Consider the following 20073-nt stretch of genomic DNA (forward strand, 5'->3'; position numbering starts at 1 on the left):
TGCAAATGGTGCACACTAAAAATGCTGACCATTAACTGAGGCAGACACAATCTGACTTCTGCACTCCAGAAGCTGCAGCAGAATATGTAGCATGATGGACATCTTATGGTGCAGCACGAACATTTTAGACACAACACAGTCAAGCAACTCCAGCTATAAAAGACATGCCACTATGAATCACAGACTGCATACTCTGTATTCATAATACTCCTGAACTAAAGATCCCTCTTCAGTTTTGCATGTTGTGTAATTTTTACCTTTTTTTATGAAAAACTAAGAATTCCAGGTTAAAAAAGCTGTTGAACCATTTGCCAAATCTATTTTTTCCAGCAGAAGGTTCTAGAGAACTGGAGACAATTCTAGCAGCTAATAATGTGACTTGAGCCTTATTCGGACTGGATTAGTTTTACACCAAAAGAGTTGGGTAAAGTCAGTGCTTGAAAAGGGCCAGTATGCACTGCCATTTTCCCATTCCCCTTATAAGTATCCATCCATCCATCCATCCTCTTCCGCTTATCCGAGGTCGGGTCACGGGGGCAGCAGCTTGAGCAGAGAGGCCCAGACTTCCCTCTCCCCGGCCACTTCTTCTAGCTCTTCTGGGAAAATCCCAAGGCGTTCCCAGGCCAGCCGGGAGACATAGTCCCTCCAGCGTGTCCTGGGTCTTCCCCGGGGCCTCTTCCCAGTTGGACGTGCCCGGAACACCTCACCAGGGAGCCGACCGGGAGGCATCCTGATCAGATGCCCGAGCCACCTCATCTGACTCCTCTTGATGCGGAGGAGCAGCGGGTCTACTCTGAGCCCCTCATGGATGACTGAGCTTCCCACCTTATCTTTAAGGGAAAGCCCAGACACCCAGCGGAGGAAACTCATTTCAGCCGCTTGTATTCGCAATCTCGTTCTTTCGGTCACTACCCATAGCTCATGACCATAGGTGAAGGTAGGAACATAGATCGACGGGTAAATTGGGAGGTTTGCCTTACGGCTCAGCTCCTTTTTTCACCACGACAGACCAATGCAGAGCCCACATCACTGTGGACGCTGCACTGATCCGACTGTTGATGTCACGCTCCATTCTTCCCTCACTCATGAACAAGACCCCGAGATACTTGAACTCTTCCACTTGGGGCAGGATCTCACTACCAACCCAGAGAGGGCACTCCACCATTTTTCGGCTGAGGACTACGGTCTTGGATTTGGAGGTGCTGATTCCCATTCCAGCCGCTTCACACTCAGCTGCGAACCAGAGAGCTGAAGATCACGGCCTGATGAAGCAAACAGGACAACATCATCTGCAAAACGCAGTGACCCAATCCTGAGTCCTCCAAACCAAAGCCTTATGAGTAGTGATGGTAAATGTATGAGTACCGGTGTGCACTGTCAGTTCAGACCACATTAGCAATCCTTATTTAAAACAATAACATGTACATTGAAACCTCCAAAGGGAGGACCCCCCTTCCCACTCACATTTCAGTATAACTTGTGCACAACAGCTTCCATCAGACCGCTGAGGGAATACCTCACCCCGTTATTCAGCACGCACAACAAGGAGTATTGGCTGGTCTTTTTTCCACTACAGGCACAAGGTAAACTAATTATTCCTGGAGGACATCTCTAATTTTAGTCCCATCCAAATCGCTCAAATGACAGTTTTACAGACATGTTGATTTAATGGGATTAGTTTAATCTGGGGTTAGTTTTTACTGACTTTTTATAGAAGGTATTAGCCTCCATAATCTTTACTGAGACATGAATGCACAGTCTGTAAAAAGTTACTAACATGAGCAATTCGGATGGGACTGAAATTATAGAGGGCTCTTGGTACAAAACTAATCCCATCTGAATAAGGCTATAGAAGCTAAGGTACTGCAACAGAAGAACAACCCTGACTCATTTCTTATTTTTAGACTATATTGTAACAAACCAACAATCTAAGAGTGGTAATAGGGAAACTGTTGAACTTTATACTTTTCACTGATCAAGTCAAATTGGATAACAGAATCAGTTAAGCTGTTCTTGGGAATTAGGGTCTATATACTGGGATTCCCAAAAAATGTATACACATTTGAATAAATATTTATAAATAAAAAGTTTATTAAGACAACACTGCCACTGGTGCCATTTAGTTAAACTTGACAGATTTCTGCAGCAAGTTCAAATAAATGGCACCAGTTGCAGTGTTTTCTTAATAAACCTTTCATCATTCGAAGTGTGTATACTTTTTTTGGGACACCCTGTATTATGCATGTTTATTGTCCTGTATTGGAAAGTAATTTTTAAAGATGTTTTAAGATAAAGCAGAAACAGAATACTTTTTTGCTTTTGAAGACTTTCAGACATCATAAAAATGCTAGCTGCCAACCATCTACATTCTAAACATGGCCTAGATATATACTGTATTCCACACTGAACAATGAAACATTAATATACTAATAAATAGCCCACCAAAAACTCAGGAGTAAAACTGAAGCCTATTAACAAACTTACTCAAATGCTACAATTAAAAAGTGTTTCACATGTTTTAAATAAAAATAAAGTGCCTGCTGTTGATTTAATTATCACAGTCTGGATGATAGTAATTGCCAAATGACACAATTTTTGGTATGTGCTGCCTTCTGGTAGTAACGGTAATGCAGGGTTTGTAGAGGAACATGAAAATGTCCTGTCAGTTAATGTGCCACTATTCTATGGTCATATTTATAATTTAAAATGTACTTTTTACTCCATCTTTTATATCTTACTTACAGAATATTAAACAAAAATCAATATATGAAATATATGGTTAAATTCCTATATATTGACAATCCAATCAATTTACCTGACCGCCTGCTTTGTATCTGTACCTTGACAGCACCTTGGTTGCCAATAATTGGTGAAGACTCCATTGCTGTGTCGATATCCTTATCAAGATCCTCTGAAGAACAGACTCGGTATAGCTTATTTATAAGATTCTTCTCTTTCTGCCAGTCTTTGCCATGCAACTGGTTGTTTATGTCATCTGAGATAAGCATTTCTGCTTCAGGCACTTCACCTGAATGTTGTTTAACATTAGTTTCACTTTCTGCCTTGTCACTACTACTGCAGGACTCACAAGACTGGAAGTCATTGTCAGACTGGCTCTTGTCTTCTTCCATGTTATCGTCCATGCTGATGGTTTGGGGTCCATCATCAGGCTCAACAATTGTCTCTTTTAGCTCTTCATGAAGCTGGTCCATTAGACAGCGAAGAAACTCTTGAGAATCCTGAAGCAAATAAAATATGAAAAGCTTGATTTAGCAAGTGAAAAGAAGCATAAAAAGTTGATATCACTACATAATGTGGGGTCTGAAGGTAGAAATTACAACTAATGAGGAAGATTTAAAAGTCCTAGTTGAGTTGTTACTTGTCAAAATTAGATGATATACAGAGTTATTTAAAATGCCAACAGTAATGTTTATAGCAGAATGGTGCAGTGGTGAATACTGACTTGGCCATTGTCTGTATGAAGGTTGAATATTCTCTTCATGTCCACATGGATTTTATTTCTCACTTATCCAGCATTTTTGAATTGGATACACGAGTACCAGGGTTTGATCTTGGAAAGTTTAATTGTGCCAATATACAGTACATCACGTTGACTCTGCACAGATGATATCTACCAGCTGTTATAATGGGTTTGTTTTTAGTCAAAACATTTATTTAATTAATTGAGCTTCAGTAATAAGCCAAATTTCCTCTTGGGGACAAATGAAGTGCTAGCTAGATAATTTAAATCACTTCCTGTACTTTCTATATTTTTGTTTTTTCACACCAGCAGAGAGCACAATTCTCTGTCACACAAAAAACTGAAAGAATCAAGGAGTATGACCATTTGTTTGCAATTGATTTATGCAGACGGAAGGAAATAAACCAATCTTGATCATGAAGAAAGGAAATTAGTTTTGGACAGTACTTTGTGATTGATATAGCATCGACAAATACAGATACTGAAACAAGTACATCAGTGGGGATATGACTAAGAAACCTGAAAAGAGAAGCAGCTACAGAAGCAAAATATGCATCACTACCAAAATAATTTTCACTTTATACTACAAAACACATTTTTTTTTTACTAGAGCAAGTTTAAACAAATATTGTAAAATCTGACAGTGAAAGTCTAAAACTTTAACAGAAGGGTTTGAAAATTTTAGCACTTTAACTCTGAACAGCAGCCATATGAATCAAAGCACCACAGAAATGTAGTAATGGGAAGAGACCGTGAATAATAATACAGTGGTGCCTTGGTTTGCTAGCATAATTCGTTTTGGAAATGTGCTTATAATCCAAAACATACTGTATATCAAAGCAAATTTCCCCATAAGAAATAATGGAAACTCAGATGATTTGTTCCACAACCTAAAAATATTAAAAAAATGATTAATACAAAATATTAAGTAAAAATAAATAAAATAAATTAACCTGCATTTTACCTTTGTAAAGAATCGTGGGTGGTGTGAGGGAGACGAGAGAGGAGAGAGTGGAGGAGGGTTATTGTGTAGGATGACTTTCACTATAACTAACAGAATCCATGCTATCTGTTGGCTCTCTGGTATCTTTTTCTTTTTTTTGCCATTTTAACAAGGAACTAATCCAATGACAGTTGCTTTTGCCTCCTTTTGAGGATTTTGCAGAAATGTGACATTGCATTGCCGTTAAACAGATTCATCGCTCGCACTGCTACAGCCTTATTCAGGTGGTGCTTTTCTACAAACCACCGGCTCAGTTGTGATCATGTGACGCTCAGCAGACAAAGCGTACATGTACTATTTGTATGGCAAGACCTCGCTTGTTTATCAAGTTCAAATCTATTAAAAATTTCTGCTCGTCTTGCAAAACACTCACAGACCAAGTTATTTGCAATCCAAGGTTTTACTGTAATGTGAGTGCTTCTAAGAGTTTTATATGCTGGTGAAGATGTGATCATCAAATCTCTTCAAACTGCATACTTCATGGCAAAAGGAGATACCCCAAACTTTTTTTTTTTTTGATTTTCATATTTCAGGAATGGAGTATCATACAAGCTTAACTGTGGGAATGCTGCCTACTCATCCAATGTGCAGGTGGAGGGAATACAAGATGCTCTTGCTCATGCTGTGAATGGGGACATTGCTATAAAAATATGAAACTGTGATTTTGTCTCAGTCCTTATTTATGAAAGCTGCAATCTGGCCATCAACATGGAGTTAATGTTTTGGAATATCGGGACTGATTAGCCGTCAGATTCCCCAGGAGAAGGATGTATCTATCAAAAAAATCATTGGGCTCAAAAGTGATGGGGCAAGAGTAATACCCCTCTAATGACAATAAAAAGTTAACAATTCAGTTAAATAGTTGTTCTACAATTCACTGTTCCTCTTATAGTGTTTAGTTGAAGGGAAATTGATTGTCATTTAGGAAACCATGTATGACAAAATATTAGTCTATTTCTGTTAGTGTAATAGTTCGCAATAACTTTGGAATTTTTGTCTATTAAAGGATATGTTTGGTATTTTTCAAGTCAAAGTTATTTCTTCACAAACACTGTATATATGAATTTCCCAAGAGAAATTGTGTTCCAAAGTTAAGTGTCTGCTATAAATTTTTAAAAATATCTTGCCCTCACTGGTGCTTTACAATAGTGGCTAACGGGGCATGGGAAGCCACCGGAAAATAAAACTACGAAAGGCATTCCCCTGTACTGAAAAAGTTCAGTGTGCATTTTTTGGTGTTAAGTACACATCAGGCCTTATATAGTGTCATTTTTTCTTCTCCTGGGTATGACGTTAAACTGATTTCGCCTTACAAATGATCCTCCAACCTACAGGGAAAACTTGAGGGTTGGTGGCAGGATTGGCACTACAGCCACTATTAAAATAAACTTCACACAGCTCTGAAATGACAGACAGGACTCCTTTCTGATCTCCATGGGAGTATATCTCCTGCATCCACCAACAGGAAGGCTGCTTGCATTATTAAGGGGATGGGGGAAAAGCCCAAAGGAGACTCATCCCCAGAAGAGAAAAAACCACCAGAGGTCAACATGGCAGAGTTTCTTTGAAGCCTTTGTCAATTTTCATAAAAGCGTTCGACTCAATTGATCAAGCTGCCCTGTGGGACATCCTTTGCATGATCTTCCCAAAGTTGCTGGATATCATGGCTGGCCTGTACACTGGTACTGTGAGTGCTGTGCAGAGTGAAGGCAGAACCTCTGCATTTTTCCCAGTGGATTCTGGGTTTCTTCAGGGGTGTGTTCTTGCTCCTACTCTGTTCAGTGCTTGCATGGACTGGGTATTGGGCAGGGTCGTGGGGTCCAACGGCTGTGGGACAGCTGGTGGTATAGAATGATTCACTGATCTTGACTTTGCCGACAATGCTGAGATCTTTGTGGAGTCAATGGAGGCTCTGATTGGGGCGCTGGAGAGACTGAGTGAGGAGTCTGAGTGTCTGGGCTTGCGAGTGTCATGTGCCTAAATGTAAGTGTAGTTTAACACCAAGACATGAAAGGGCACTGTCTAATAAGGTTTTCTCTCTTCTTCTTCCCCAACTGAAGAAAGGTACATTGACACTTGTTCCACTCTGACGTCACTTCTTGAGTTAGACCACCTGGACACAAGTGGAAATAATGCCATCTTGGGAAGACTGTCTGAATTTAATGAAGTCTCCATCTTGTGCTTTAACATGCATTTTATTTTACACCTTTTGAGTAACCTCAATATATGGGGTTTGCCTTTGGGTGCCCCAGACCCTTTATCTTGTGCCTCAGTCTCTTTACAGTGGCTCAGTTGTCAGGATTTGTACGGGAAAATTTGAATCATGTGCAAGGCACAGGACGTTGTGGAGTTCATGCAGTGGATGATGGTGGCGCTTCAAGCATTAAAACTCCATGTGGGGCAACAAAACACCCAAATTGGTGAAGCAGAAATATGTGGACAAGCTCACACGGCTCTCCAACAGGACTTAGTTATGGGACCATCCCAGGTACAATTGCCATTACACTCTGATGATATTGAAACTTAATTATTAGTGTTCAAGTGCACAGACACATGTCACCACTGGGATGGCTCAGACTAGGCACACATATTAGCACCTTTCCTGCAGGGATTGGCACAGTGCACCTAATGATCTCAACGACGAGGTGGCCAGTGATTATGAGAAACTCAAGGCTGAGATGCTGTTGAGATATCGTTTCACTCTGGACCAACAGGCTGGGGCTTGTCATGAGTGGACTTTCACCTCCAAAAAATCTGCACATGTTCAGGCCTACGAAATCTGGAGCCGTGCCAATCGATGGTTAAAACCTGAGACCAACTCCTGCAAACACATCATGGTACTGTTCGCCTGTGACTTCCTGATAAAAGCCCTCCCAGAACATCTTGCCCATCCAGACCGGAGACAAGAATATAAATCGATGGATGCCCTGACCTCAGCCTGTGAGCGACATTGCACTGCTTCTCAAGTTGAGAGAGCAGAAAGACACACTGAGCAGCACAAGTCTCAGCAGGGATAAGTTACTACATTGGAGTCCTCTAGCCGCAGTAACAGTCTAAGATGCATCCGAAGGAGAAGCTGTCCACACCACTCCGCTGTTACAAATGTGGAGAGCCTGCCAATCCATTCCCAACTGTCCCCGTTTTGGTGAGCCCATGGACTGCAGTTGGGCCAAATGATAGAGGTATTGTTGTTTTATGCACACTCTGTCTTTTCTGAGAGATGAGGCAGTAGTTGTGAACAGCTTTAAGGTGTCAATGCTTATTGATTCCGGCAGCAATTTCTCCATTGTAGCTCACCAATACACACTTCTGTGACAGTGGGAGTCCAGATCGACCAGTCTGACCTGTATCCATGTGGCAGCATGGTGGCATCTGTCTGCCCAGTGTATTACTACTTATAAGGGATTTACACAAAAGATCCGGATCATTGTTATGTGCAGCCCTCCTGTCCCTGTAATTCTTGGACGGGACTTGTTAGACAATAATAGAGAAAGTAAGCACTAGGCCTTGTCATTGATGGGGAAAATCCATCACAGGTTATACCCATACCACAGTTACGCCCACCTGTTGACGAAGCCACTCAATTGGAAGGGAATGACACTCCACTGTCAAGATTTGATGACATAAACCAGGCAGAGGATGCTGCACTGCAGAATGTGGCCTCCCCTGCTGAACCGGCACGTGAACCCCTAACCCAATTACATTTTCAATGTAGGCAAACGCCTGCTTCTTTCAAATGTGAACAATGGAATGATGATTCCTTGAAGTCTGTATTAAATGCAGTTGTCCTGATAGATGGCCAATGTACAAATCATCCCATGTCTCAGGGACCTCACTTTGTCTTAGAAAATAATTTACTGTATTGAGTATCTGAATAGGAGGGTGAGGTATGGACACTGCTGTTAGTCCCACAGACTTTCCGACAACAAATCTGTGAACTAGCACACGCCCACCTCTTAAGTGCCCACTCAGGTACTGAGGATTAAAAGAGCTGATTTTTCTAAAATCCAGCTGAGCATGTCTGATTGAATATAAAATGAGATGTTCACTTTAATGTTCAACAATAACGCAGCATTCGTTACTGTGGTTTTCAATAAAAATGTCAGGAATTTTAATATTTAGGACTATCAATCAGAAAAAAATGTTTATTATTAGTACTATTAGTATAGTATTATAGGTGTAACTTACCTGCTGTGAATAGCCTCGAAACATTGGATTAACTACTTTTATTCCTTGGAAAAGGTTAGTTGGGACCACATATCCAGGTCTGTGAGAGAAAAAAAAAACATGAAGGTGAACGTTAATTGTTGATGGTTTGAATGAATGTTCATTATCATTAAGGGTGACTGATCTTACTAATTTTGAACTCTGCAAAAAAAATCACCAGTTTCAGCTTTATGAATGACTGTCCTAAGTGAAGGTTTTGTTTTAACCCATATCCAATGATACACAGTTTTAGTACTTGTGGCCAATCCTAAACCTAGAAGACAGATGGGTATGCATTATTTATTTTTATCTCAGTTCTCTGCAGACCTTCCCCAAGAAATCTTGCCAGGTTCTGGCGCCTCAGAAGACGCCACTTCCGGTCCCGGGCCCTTCGAAGAATTCACTTTTGGGTCCGGCCCCTTCGATAACGTCACTTCCCACACGGGCCTTTAAAGCCGCCATCTTATCTTCAATAAGTCAGTTCTCTCTTGGACTCAGTCGAAGGGACAACTCTGTTCTACTCTAAAGCCTTTTGCAGCCAGGGAAATTATACAGGTGGCTGCCCCAAACCTTTTCACAATGTCTGGTCTCAGTTATAACATATATATATATATATATATATATATATATATATATATATCTCAATACAATGGCACACACAAACACATATATACTATATATATATATATGCACTACAAACTTGCACATATTAAGAGAAAGAAAGCAACTGAGCATGCTGGTGTGACGAAGCTGTCCAGTAAGGGCCAGTATTTCATGTAAGACAAGATGTCCCAGAAGGATACTAGATGGGAACTAGCAAAAGACAGGAAGAGAAAGATGACCTGGGTAGAATCGTGCAATGCTCAAAAACATTTTGAGGGCATGTGACTTTGCCTGACCCATTCCTTTCGACACTATGTCTAGATAAACCCACAGAGAAGCTAGTCTTTATTATTTCGGATTCTTATATCTCCTTGTGCTTTACCTTTATGTGTGTTTATTTTGATACACACAGTCCCTTCTTCATTTATTTAGGTCACTTTGGTTGTTTCTGGGTTCAAGGTCTGCTTGTTGATGCCCTCTTCAGGCCACACAAGAAATAAAATAAGACTGCTTTATGAAATAATTTGTGATCAGCCAAAAGGATAATTGTTTATATGATATTATGTAGCATTTTTGAAAACATAACAAACTAAGTATTTATTTCCTAAATAGCCTAAATGGTTACACTTGCCTAGTGGTAAATATGATTTAATACATTATTCTTTGTACTCTAGCAACTTCCTCTCCAGAATCATAAATCCATCTCAAGCAAACCTCTGCTGGGATTAGGAATGTACTAGATTTTGCAAAGTGTTTTGAGACTAGTGGTTTTAACAGAAAAATAAAGCAAACACATGGCTATTAACATATAATTTGACACGAAGTGCAAGGTGTATGTATAGTTGCATCAAGTCAAACTTTGTAGCCATCTTGAAAAAAAAAAACGTTGTGTTGCCAGAGACAGTCACTATACAGCTTGGTCATGCTCTACACTATAATTATTTGTATTGTCCTAAAAAAACAAATAGGTTGGTTATTCACATTAACTTCACTTATACTGTAGCTCTTTTCTTCTCAAAACAAAAAAAAAAACATTTTTTTATGAGGATATGGCTCTATCCCATGTGCAATAAAAATACATTAAATTGGACTAGGATATTTTTTAACATAGTAAAAACAATTTGTTGGAATACTTACATTAAAAGTCTGAAATCTGGAAAATATATGATAGTTGAAACTGCATTTGTTAAGTCTGACAGAGAACCTGGAGAGCAGCCACTTTGGAGAAAGTCCATATAATTTATTGTTTTTTTTTCTAAAAGGCTTTTCCAAACAGATTGAAAACTTGGATTATGTAAGATATACACCAATCAGCAACAACAATAAACCTCCCATCTAGTATTGTGTAGGTCCATATTGTGTTGCCAAAACAGCTCTGACTCATTGAGGCATAGACTCTGTATGATCTCTGAAGATGTCCTGTGCTACCTGGCACCAAAATATTAGCAGCAGATCTTTTAAGCACTGTAAGTAGGGAGGTGGGACCTCTATGGATCAGACTTGTTTTTCCAGCACATCCCACAGAAACTTGATCTGATTGACATCTGGGGAATTTAGTGACTAAGTCAAAACCTTGAAACCTTTATCACGTCCCTTCAACCATTCCTTGACAATTTATGATGTGTGTCAGGATGTATTATTATCCTGCTGAAAGTAGCCACTGCCATCAGGGTATACCATTGCCAAGGGGTGTATGTGGTCTGCAACAATCTTTAAGTAGATGGTGCATGCTACAGTAACATCTACATGAATTCCAGGACCCAAGTTTTCCCAGCAGAGTATTACCTAGTGCATCACACTGCCTCTGCCGGCTTGCTTTCTTCCCATTCTGCATCCTGGTGCCATCTCTTTCCTAAGTAAATGATGTACACGCACCCAACCATCCACATGACGCAAATGAAAACGTGATTCATCAGATCAGGGAACCTGATGGTACAGCTCTGAAGTGCACATGCCCATTGCCGGTTCTTTCGCTAGTAGCATAGACAGAATGGGCACTCTGACCAGTCTGTGTCAATGCAGCCTTATACACAGCATGCTATGATGTATCGTGTGGTCTGACACCTTTCTCTCATGCTCCAGCATTAAGGTTTTTTTGACCAAATTGTGCTATAATAACTCTTCAGTGGGATGAGACCAGAAGGGCCAGCCTTCACTCACCACACAAGAACATCCAACAAGACCTGTTGTTATGGAGATGCTCTGACCCAGTCACTTAGCCATTACAATTCAAAGCTGCTCATATCCTTATGCTTTACAATTTCTCCTGCTTCTCACACATCATCTTCAAGAACTGACTGTTCACTTGGTACCTTAAAAAATCCCATCCCTGGACAGGTGCCATTGTATTGAGATAATCAAAGTTATTCACTTCACCTCTCAGTGGTTTTAATGTGATGCCTGGGCAGTGTAAAGCCTTTTTTCCAACCCTGCCTGTTTGTTTCAACAGTGCACTGATAAGAACACATGCCCAGGCTCCATAATGTGTGTGGCAACCAGAATATACAGTATATATACAGTTAGGTCCATAAGTATTTGGACAGTGACACAATTTTCATAGTTTTGGCTCTGTACACCACTACAATGAATATGAAATAAAGCAATCATTATGAGATTGAAGCATTGACTTTCAACTTTAATTGAACAGGTTTGCCAAAAACACTATATGAGCTGTTTAGGAATGACAACCATTTTTCTGCATAGCCCCCCATTTACAGGAGCTCAAAATAATTTGGACGTTTGATTGACAAGCTGTTCTATAGCCAGGTGGAAGCAGTTCCCTCACTATTACATTAACTGTTAAGCAGGTAAAAGGTCTGGAATTGATTCTAATTGTGGTATTTTGCATTTACAAGCTGTCACTGTGGACTGAGGCCAGTGAGAGTAGGGTCCTAATCAGAAATAAACACAATTTTATTAACAAATAACTTATAGATAAGCTTCTATGTGTGACAGAAAGCACATCTGTGAACCAAAACTGTTTAATATGTAGGTTAGATTTATGATGGTTTAAAATGCAAAATAACCACACTGTGTACTGCTAGATAATTAAAAGCGATATCCCAATGTAATCTACAACATTTAACAAGTTTGTATTTGTGGTATTGCAACTGGAGTATGTATGAGAATCAGCATTATCCTTAGGATATGCTACTGTAAATCAGAAAAAATAAATATACTCAGATTAGTTTGTACAAAGATAGGAGAAAATATCTCGTATTTACAGGTTTGATAGCAGAAGAGGTTTACTTAAGTGTAATAATTGGCTTTAGATTAAACAACCACATGAAGTAAAATTTGCACATCATGTCCCCAAGAACCATACAAAGTAGCTACAGTTACGTGACATGTTGCATGTGAATCGGACAAACAAGACCACCACTGCACTCTGTTCGCATTAACAGTATGACTGTTACTGCTACTACAGCTACTATTACTTGGTAAATGTTTATGAAAAAATCTGAAACAGACGACTATATCTCAAAGTTGTCATGAAAGTAAATGCTTTCATGCTTTTAACTCACTGGATGCACTGTTTTTGAATGAGTTTTTCAAGATACCGGTTTTAAGTTTCTCTCTGCAAAGTAATTTGTGGATTAGTAACAGCATGAATTTTAGTGTCGTGGTTTGCTTTAGTTGAGAACCTCCACTGTGTACTACCCATGTGTCACAGTAACAGCTAGTAAGTACACTGAGGTCATGTGAAGAGTCACAAAATGACTGTAAAATAGACAGGGGCAGAAGGGGACTTTAATTTACAACAATGACTAATAAACTTTTTTTTTACCATATTTGGTGTTATAATTTTGGCGTGGAACACATTGTTTTTGAAGTGAAGTTACTTTTAAATGAATATTTTTATTATTGGTAGACACAGTGGTGTAGTGGTAATTATTGCCATGTCACAGGTCCATTTTTTAAAATTATGAACATTTTCCCTATCCTTGTGCAGGCTCTTCCACAGGCGTATCGGTCTTATGTCAAATATGTCATGTATCCAAAATACAGCTGAAAGTATTCACAGGTGCTTATGTGAATATAAGTTTAAAACTGAATTTTGCTTAGGTACTGTATATATTTTGTAAGTAAAGATGAGAAACTCTTCAAATTCACAAACAAGTCTATCAGTAGGCTTATTTGACTGGATAAATGGTATGTTGTTCAAATACAAAGCTTCTGATTCTTCAGAGTTTGTTATGAAATTACTGTATGAAACAGAAAAAGGTAAAATGATCTCTCCTTGTTAATCAAGGGTAATGATTTCAAGTCCTGTTTTATTGTTTTGTACAAGTAAACAACATATAAAGACAGCAAAGGCAAAATCAGGAAAAAAGCTAATTAAGAATACTGTTTACTGCAATGTCATTACCATGAAACAGAGTTCTTCTTTCACTTATTTTTAATTTAGCTGTGGATCTGCTCTGAGGCAGGTCTATTCCTTTTAATGCATGTAGAGTATAATCAGCTTACTGCTTGTGTCTAACAGAGCAGCTTACCTGTTCTTGTGCCACATATCCATTACCAGCTTCTGATAACTCTTACACAAGGCCGGTTTTTTGTCTGTCCGCACCAAGCCTCCACATTCAATAAAAAACTGTGTCAAAGGAGGACTGTGAAAATACACAAGATTAATCGGACATTAGAATTTTAGGGTTATTGTATATGAGTTGACACACTGTTAAAAGTATTTTTATAATACTTTTATAGAATATAAAAGTATAAACTGCTCAAAAATATTAAAGGAACACTATGAAAACACATCAGATCTCAATGGGAAAAAAAATTCTGCAGGATATCTCTACTGCTATGGACTGGGTAATGTTTTAGGAATGAAAGTATGCCACATCATTTGATGGAAATGAAAAGTATCAACTTACAGAGGGCTGTATTCAAAGACACCCCGAAAATCAAAGTGAAAAAATGATGCAGCAGCCTGGTTCATTTTGTCGAAATTTCATCGCATCAACTCAAAAATCATACTCAGTAGTTTGTATGGCCCCCACGTGCTTGTATGCATGTCTGACAACATCGGGACATGCTCCTAATGAGATGACAGGTGGTGTCCTGGGGGATCTCCTCCCAGATCTGGACCAGGGCATCACTGAGCTCCTGGACAGTATTAAGTGCAACCTTGCAGCGCCGGATGGACCGAAACATAATGTCCCAGAGGCATTCTATTGGATTTAGGTCAACAATGTTACAGGCAGCATAATGTTCTCCACAGCTTCTCCAGACTCTTTCACATCTGTCACATGTGCTCAGGATGAATCTGCTCTCATCTGTGAAAAGCACAGGGCACTAGTGGTAGACCTGCCAATTCTGGTAATCTACTGCAAATGCCAATTGAGCTCCACGGTGCTGGGCAGTGAGCATAGGGCCTACAAGAGGACATCGGGGCCTCAGGCCACCCTCATGATATCTGTTTCTATTTGTTTGGTCAGAGACATTCACACCAATGGCCTGCTGGAGGTCATTTTGTAGGGCTCTGGCAGTGCTCATCCTGTTCCTCCTTGCCCAAAGAAGCAGATAATGATCCTGCTGATGGGTTAAAGACCTTCTATGGCCCAGTCCAGCTCTCCTAGAGTAACTGCCTGTCTCCTGGAATCTCCTCCATACCCTTGAGACTGTGCTGGGAGACACAGCAAACCTTCTGGCAAAGGCACATACTGATGTGCCATCCTCGAGAAGTTGGACTACCTGTGCAACCTCTGTAGGGTCCAGGTATTGCCTCATACCACCGGTAGTGACAGTGACCATAGCCAAATGCAAAACTAGTAAAAAAAACGGTCAGAAAAGATGAGGTGGGGAAAATGTCAGTGGCCTCTACCTGTTAAACCATTCCTGTTTTGGGGGTCATCTCATTGTTGCCCCTCTAGTGCAGCTGAAACTGATTAACAACCCCCTCTTCTACTTAACTGACCAGATTAATATCCCAGAAATTTCACTAACCTGATGCTAGACTCTGATTAAAAAGTGTTCCTTTAATTTTTTGAGCAGTATATTATAAAATATAATTATAATAAACATGTAGGAATAGACATGAGGTCTCTCTCTCAATATATATTACTCCCTTATTTCATAAGAAGAAATAACACTTTAAAACTTCATAATATATGCAACATTAGTGAAAATAAATTCAAGTGCTAAACAAACTGTCCTGACAGTACAAAGGACAATGCATCTGTGACATGGATATGACTTTCTATTTCTGTTTCTTTATGATCAACTTCTTTGAGATTTGTACAGAATTTCTGGGATATTCCTTTGTTAAGCATGTACTGTACTACTACATGCTTAAACCACAATAAAGCAAAGACCACAGGCTTCAATTCACATAAAAAACAGCATAAGTGTTGTAATTGAAAAAAACTGAGATGCTTCACTTACCAGTTGGAAAGGGCCTGAAGAGCTGCATTCATATAGCATGTATTTCCAATATTTTTCAGTCCTGTAAGACCTTATTAAAGAACGAAAATGTTGAATAGAAATCAATACGTATTAAAATGTTTAGCAGGTGAAACATATTGGGCTGCTGTTATTTATTTCAAGCTTGCATTTCTTTCTAGAAATGTTTACAGTAATTATGAACTATACATTTTACACATAAAGGAATTATTCAAGGGCTGAATGCCTCTGATGTTAACTAACCCTAAAGAACACCATGATGGAGGCTGCTTTTTAAACCAAAATAAATGTACACTTCTTGTACAAGCAGATGTTGAGCAGGTAATGAAGGTATATCACGTTGCCTGCTGGTTCTTGGTGTCATCAGTCTATACATAACACATACAACCAAACTCATGAGGGGATGAGAATTGTGTGTTAATATGGTACAGTACCTCTCGCTCTGAACTCATCTTCTTCTTCCATCTCTGTATCTAGGTCATCACAGACAGCAGCCTGAGGAGTCTTCAACATTGGGATCCCAGGGACTTTGGTATCCTAAAAGAAACAGAAACAAAAAATCAAGTAAAACGTTACTATAGCAGCAGTCAAAAAAAAAACTATAAAATGGCATAATATAGTACATCAAGACAACACAAAGTACACAGATGTTTGCCTTAAAGATATAAAAAATAAGTATGTGAATGAAATAGTAGTCATCTGCACTTTTTGATCTTCTGCAGAACAGAGCAGCTCTCCATAAGGATTGAGACAGTGAAGAAATTCAGATTTGAGTATGGCACATAATGAATTACACCGTATCTGTACAGAAATACATAGAAATAAAACTTAAATCATTTTTTAAATTGTAACAGTGTACAATACAACAAAGCAACAATTTTAGGAAGACACAAATCTTGAGTAGGTGTAAGATGTTTTTCATTTGATTTAACTTCTTGATTGAAGGGATGCAGAATGTTACTGATGTGTCTAGAGTTGTCTAAATTTAGTTAACAAATTTGTTTGGTCTATAACTTCATTTTGAAGCATGTAGGGAAATGGGGGCGACATGTAACTTTAATCATTAATTTTATGATCCAACTTTAATATTAGATATAATTCTGATTTAATACATATGCAAGAATAGAGAAGTGCAAAAGAAGTCAGTTGTAGATTCCAGTTTATGATGATGCAATGAAAATGACCATTCTTTTGTAGGTGGATAAACTGTGTGGTAGCATTATATTCAAGTAGGTAACATCCTGACTTGGTGGATGGGGAATAGTTTAGGTAAGGTAATTTGTGTGAGTTTTAACAGAGAGGACTGAATGGGTCGAATGTGGAATACATACTCTGAAATGAAATTACTTGATTTTTAATTTGTTATAAAGGAGCGAATTAATGTAACAGTCAGGCAGTAAACATAATAGCCATTATCAGTTATGTATGGACAGGCATATTTTGTTGCATTACTATTAGAAGGCATTAGGTTTTTGTGGTGATGGAGAAAAATAATGCATCACAGTAGCTTTTATGCCTTTAAAAGTCTGGCACCATTAGATGTAACTTTTAAAAAAGTGTGGCGCTGTATTTGTGTGGTTTAGGATATGAAGATAGCATTTACCACAATTTAAATTGTACATGTTCCAAGATATAACAGTACAATTAGCCAGTGTCAGTAGAGACATTGTGAACAACCACCTACAGTATACCCGCTACTAATGTCCACAAAAAAACAAACAAAAGCAAAAGATACATCCACATAAATAGGTCTGAGAATTCCTGCAGTGGTAACTATTCTTTCAAATAAACCCTTTTTTTGTGAGATAAGCAACAACAGTCCCAGGGCAAAAACAATCCACCTTCAAACAGAAATAAGAACACCTCTTCTACATTTCCACAATTTACATGTCCATCTATATATGCGTGTATACAAAAATCTGCACAAACCTGTTCATACTCAAAATATTTATACATTTTTAACATTGTTTTTTGTGCACACTATCAATGTAACTACACACAGAAAAAAAGCAATAAAAATAAAGTATAAGGAGTCAATTTTAATGCAGCATTTATTTGGGTGCAAACTACTGTACAAACCAAAAAATAAAAAAGTACATTTCCTCATCTACAGTTAATTCTGAGAGTGAAGTAAATCATAGCAGTCGTTCTTAATATGTCTGGACAGTTGTGTAGGGAACTGAATCTCGACTTTGTAAGTTATAAGGTACCTGCTGCCAAAAACACAAAGAATGAAGCAATGCTGAAAGCACACCAAGGAATCACAATTCAACCGAATGTAGTTAGCACAAATATGTTTGCAGATTTGATGAGAGCTTAAAAGCAAGACCTTGAACTTGAAAAAGACATTATGTTAGCTTCTTTACCTCTGCTTCATATTCATCTTTTATCTTTAGTAAAAACTGCTTAAATATTAATGAACAAATTGCCAGTTTTACTTTATTTCTCCCATATGTATGTAGATCATTATATTCAGTAATGGTCCATTGCTAAAATTTAATGAAGAGCAACTGCAAGCTTCTACCAAATACCCCTGCTGGTAATCTTGAAAGGATCATGCAATATGTATCAGAAAGATGTGCAGAAGACATTACATGGAACCAAAAAAGAAAACAATGGCAAGTTGCTTAATGAAAATGAATATAGCTATTTCAGCCCAGGCTGTCTAAGTCCGACTACTGTTGCAGTAATTGTAGTGTATTCAGATACAACAGAGATTTCAATATCCTAATGTACAGATTGGTTTAAACACACAGTAAAACAAAGCAGTTTATATAACAGTATGTCCATTAAAATTATTGTTGAACTAAAGTCAGTTGGCAATAGAGAAGGGAAGAGCAAAGCCTCCTAGAGAAAATAAACCTCTGGGGGTCCATGATAAATTATATTGTAACTGACGAAGTCTGACCATAAAGTCAGACACAACCACCATCCTGGAGTAGGGAAGCAAGTGCATGTGAATGTTGAATCAGAGCAGGTGCAGAATATTGATTAAAATATTGTGACAGAGACCTTGTGAGTGTAGGTATGTGGGCGTTAACCTAGCAGCCGCAGAGTGCGTGGTGAGGGAATGGTTTACATGTGCATGAGGCCAGTTGACCCAACTATCCCTCATTAATGCTCCGCAGATCACTGAGGAGAAACTTAAGTCATGGGAGAGAAAAAAAAAAGACTGAAGACAAAATTGAGAAAAGTGAAAGAACGGGATTGGGTGTTCAATCAAGTACTAAGGAGAGGAGCTAAAGTGGTTAGGAGGTCCTATGGGCTGTGAGAGGAACGGCACACCAGGGACAGATTGTCCATGCTGAGCTGAGGAGCACAAATGATTGTGGGCTTGAAGACCTGGAGATGTCTAAGGAGTCAGCAGGCTGCTGGAATTGGACTCTGTGGTGACCAATATGGTGGCTAGGGCAAGAACCAGAAAGTGACTGCATTCCCTAGCAATTCTTCCCTGCCTAGTATGTCTGTTGATGAGTGAGAGGAAGCACTGAGGGCTAATCGATCCTGTTGATTTTTTTCCAGGTTTTAACTATTTAATGGATCTATTTATTTGTTTTTAGTTTTTTTTATCTTCACCACCCTCTTTTATGGATTATTTACTGGACGAATAGGAAGTACAACACACTTTGGACACTGTTTGCTTTATTTGGAATAAATACTCTTCACGTTTGCACAAACACTTGTTTGTGTCCTCATTGCTCTAGTCCATCTTCAGTTCAAGATTATCAATGTCCCAGGTATTTTACTATACAATTTTGTGCTTGGCCATCCAATCAGATGACAATATCCTTCTATCCTCTGTTTCAAGGCTACCAGTATCTTAGAAGTCATTAAATGAGCAAGTAAACAGCATAAGAAAATCATTAAGCCGCAACATCTCCAAACCCATCCCAAGACTTGCATCATTAGCTGAGTGGTAGCGACACACCTATTTGCAACCAAAAACTGTCAAAGAAATGTGTGCAGTGCCAACAATTGAAATAACCTTCATCTGACCACTGCCTGCATCTTATTCGGATACAAATGCCCTCTTTCATCTGCACACAAAAGACTGGCTCTGAGAAAAAGAAAACCATTTGAGAAGAGATTTAAATTTAGAACACTGATGTACAATACCTAATTATAGTTCCCCTACCTAGCTCGGCCTGTCTTTGCTGACTTGCTCAAACTGACACGGGAAAGGAAAATTGCCAACAAACTACTTTTACCTCAGACAGCTAGATGGTGTCATGTACAACTACACACCACTTTTAGGCTTCTTTTTAAGTAACTCTTTTGATATATTTTTTGTTGCTAAGGTGACAAATACCGGGAAGAATTTACTTGTACGAATTACATATAAAGTGGTCCAGTAGTTATCACTGCTGGCATACAC

The 20073-nt window shown here is 38.8% G+C and overlaps 1 protein-coding gene across 1 annotated transcript in view; it reads right to left on the minus strand.

The window, feature by feature from the left end:
* The window catches only part of usp33 (ubiquitin specific peptidase 33), a 66026-nt gene that overhangs the window by 28653 nt on the left and 17300 nt on the right, over positions 1–20073 (minus strand). Inside the window, exons 5-9 of the mRNA XM_039736040.1 lie at positions 16133–16235; positions 15681–15750; positions 13790–13903; positions 8673–8751; positions 2816–3239 (exon numbers count right to left, since the gene is read on the minus strand). Of these exons, the coding sequence (XP_039591974.1) occupies positions 2816–3239; positions 8673–8751; positions 13790–13903; positions 15681–15750; positions 16133–16235 (790 nt within the window). The remainder of the gene's footprint in view (positions 1–2815; positions 3240–8672; positions 8752–13789; positions 13904–15680; positions 15751–16132; positions 16236–20073) is intronic.

The sequence above is a fragment of the Polypterus senegalus genome, chromosome 14 (genome assembly GCF_016835505.1).
Source record: "Polypterus senegalus isolate Bchr_013 chromosome 14, ASM1683550v1, whole genome shotgun sequence".
Classification (NCBI taxonomy): domain Eukaryota; kingdom Metazoa; phylum Chordata; class Cladistia; order Polypteriformes; family Polypteridae; genus Polypterus; species Polypterus senegalus.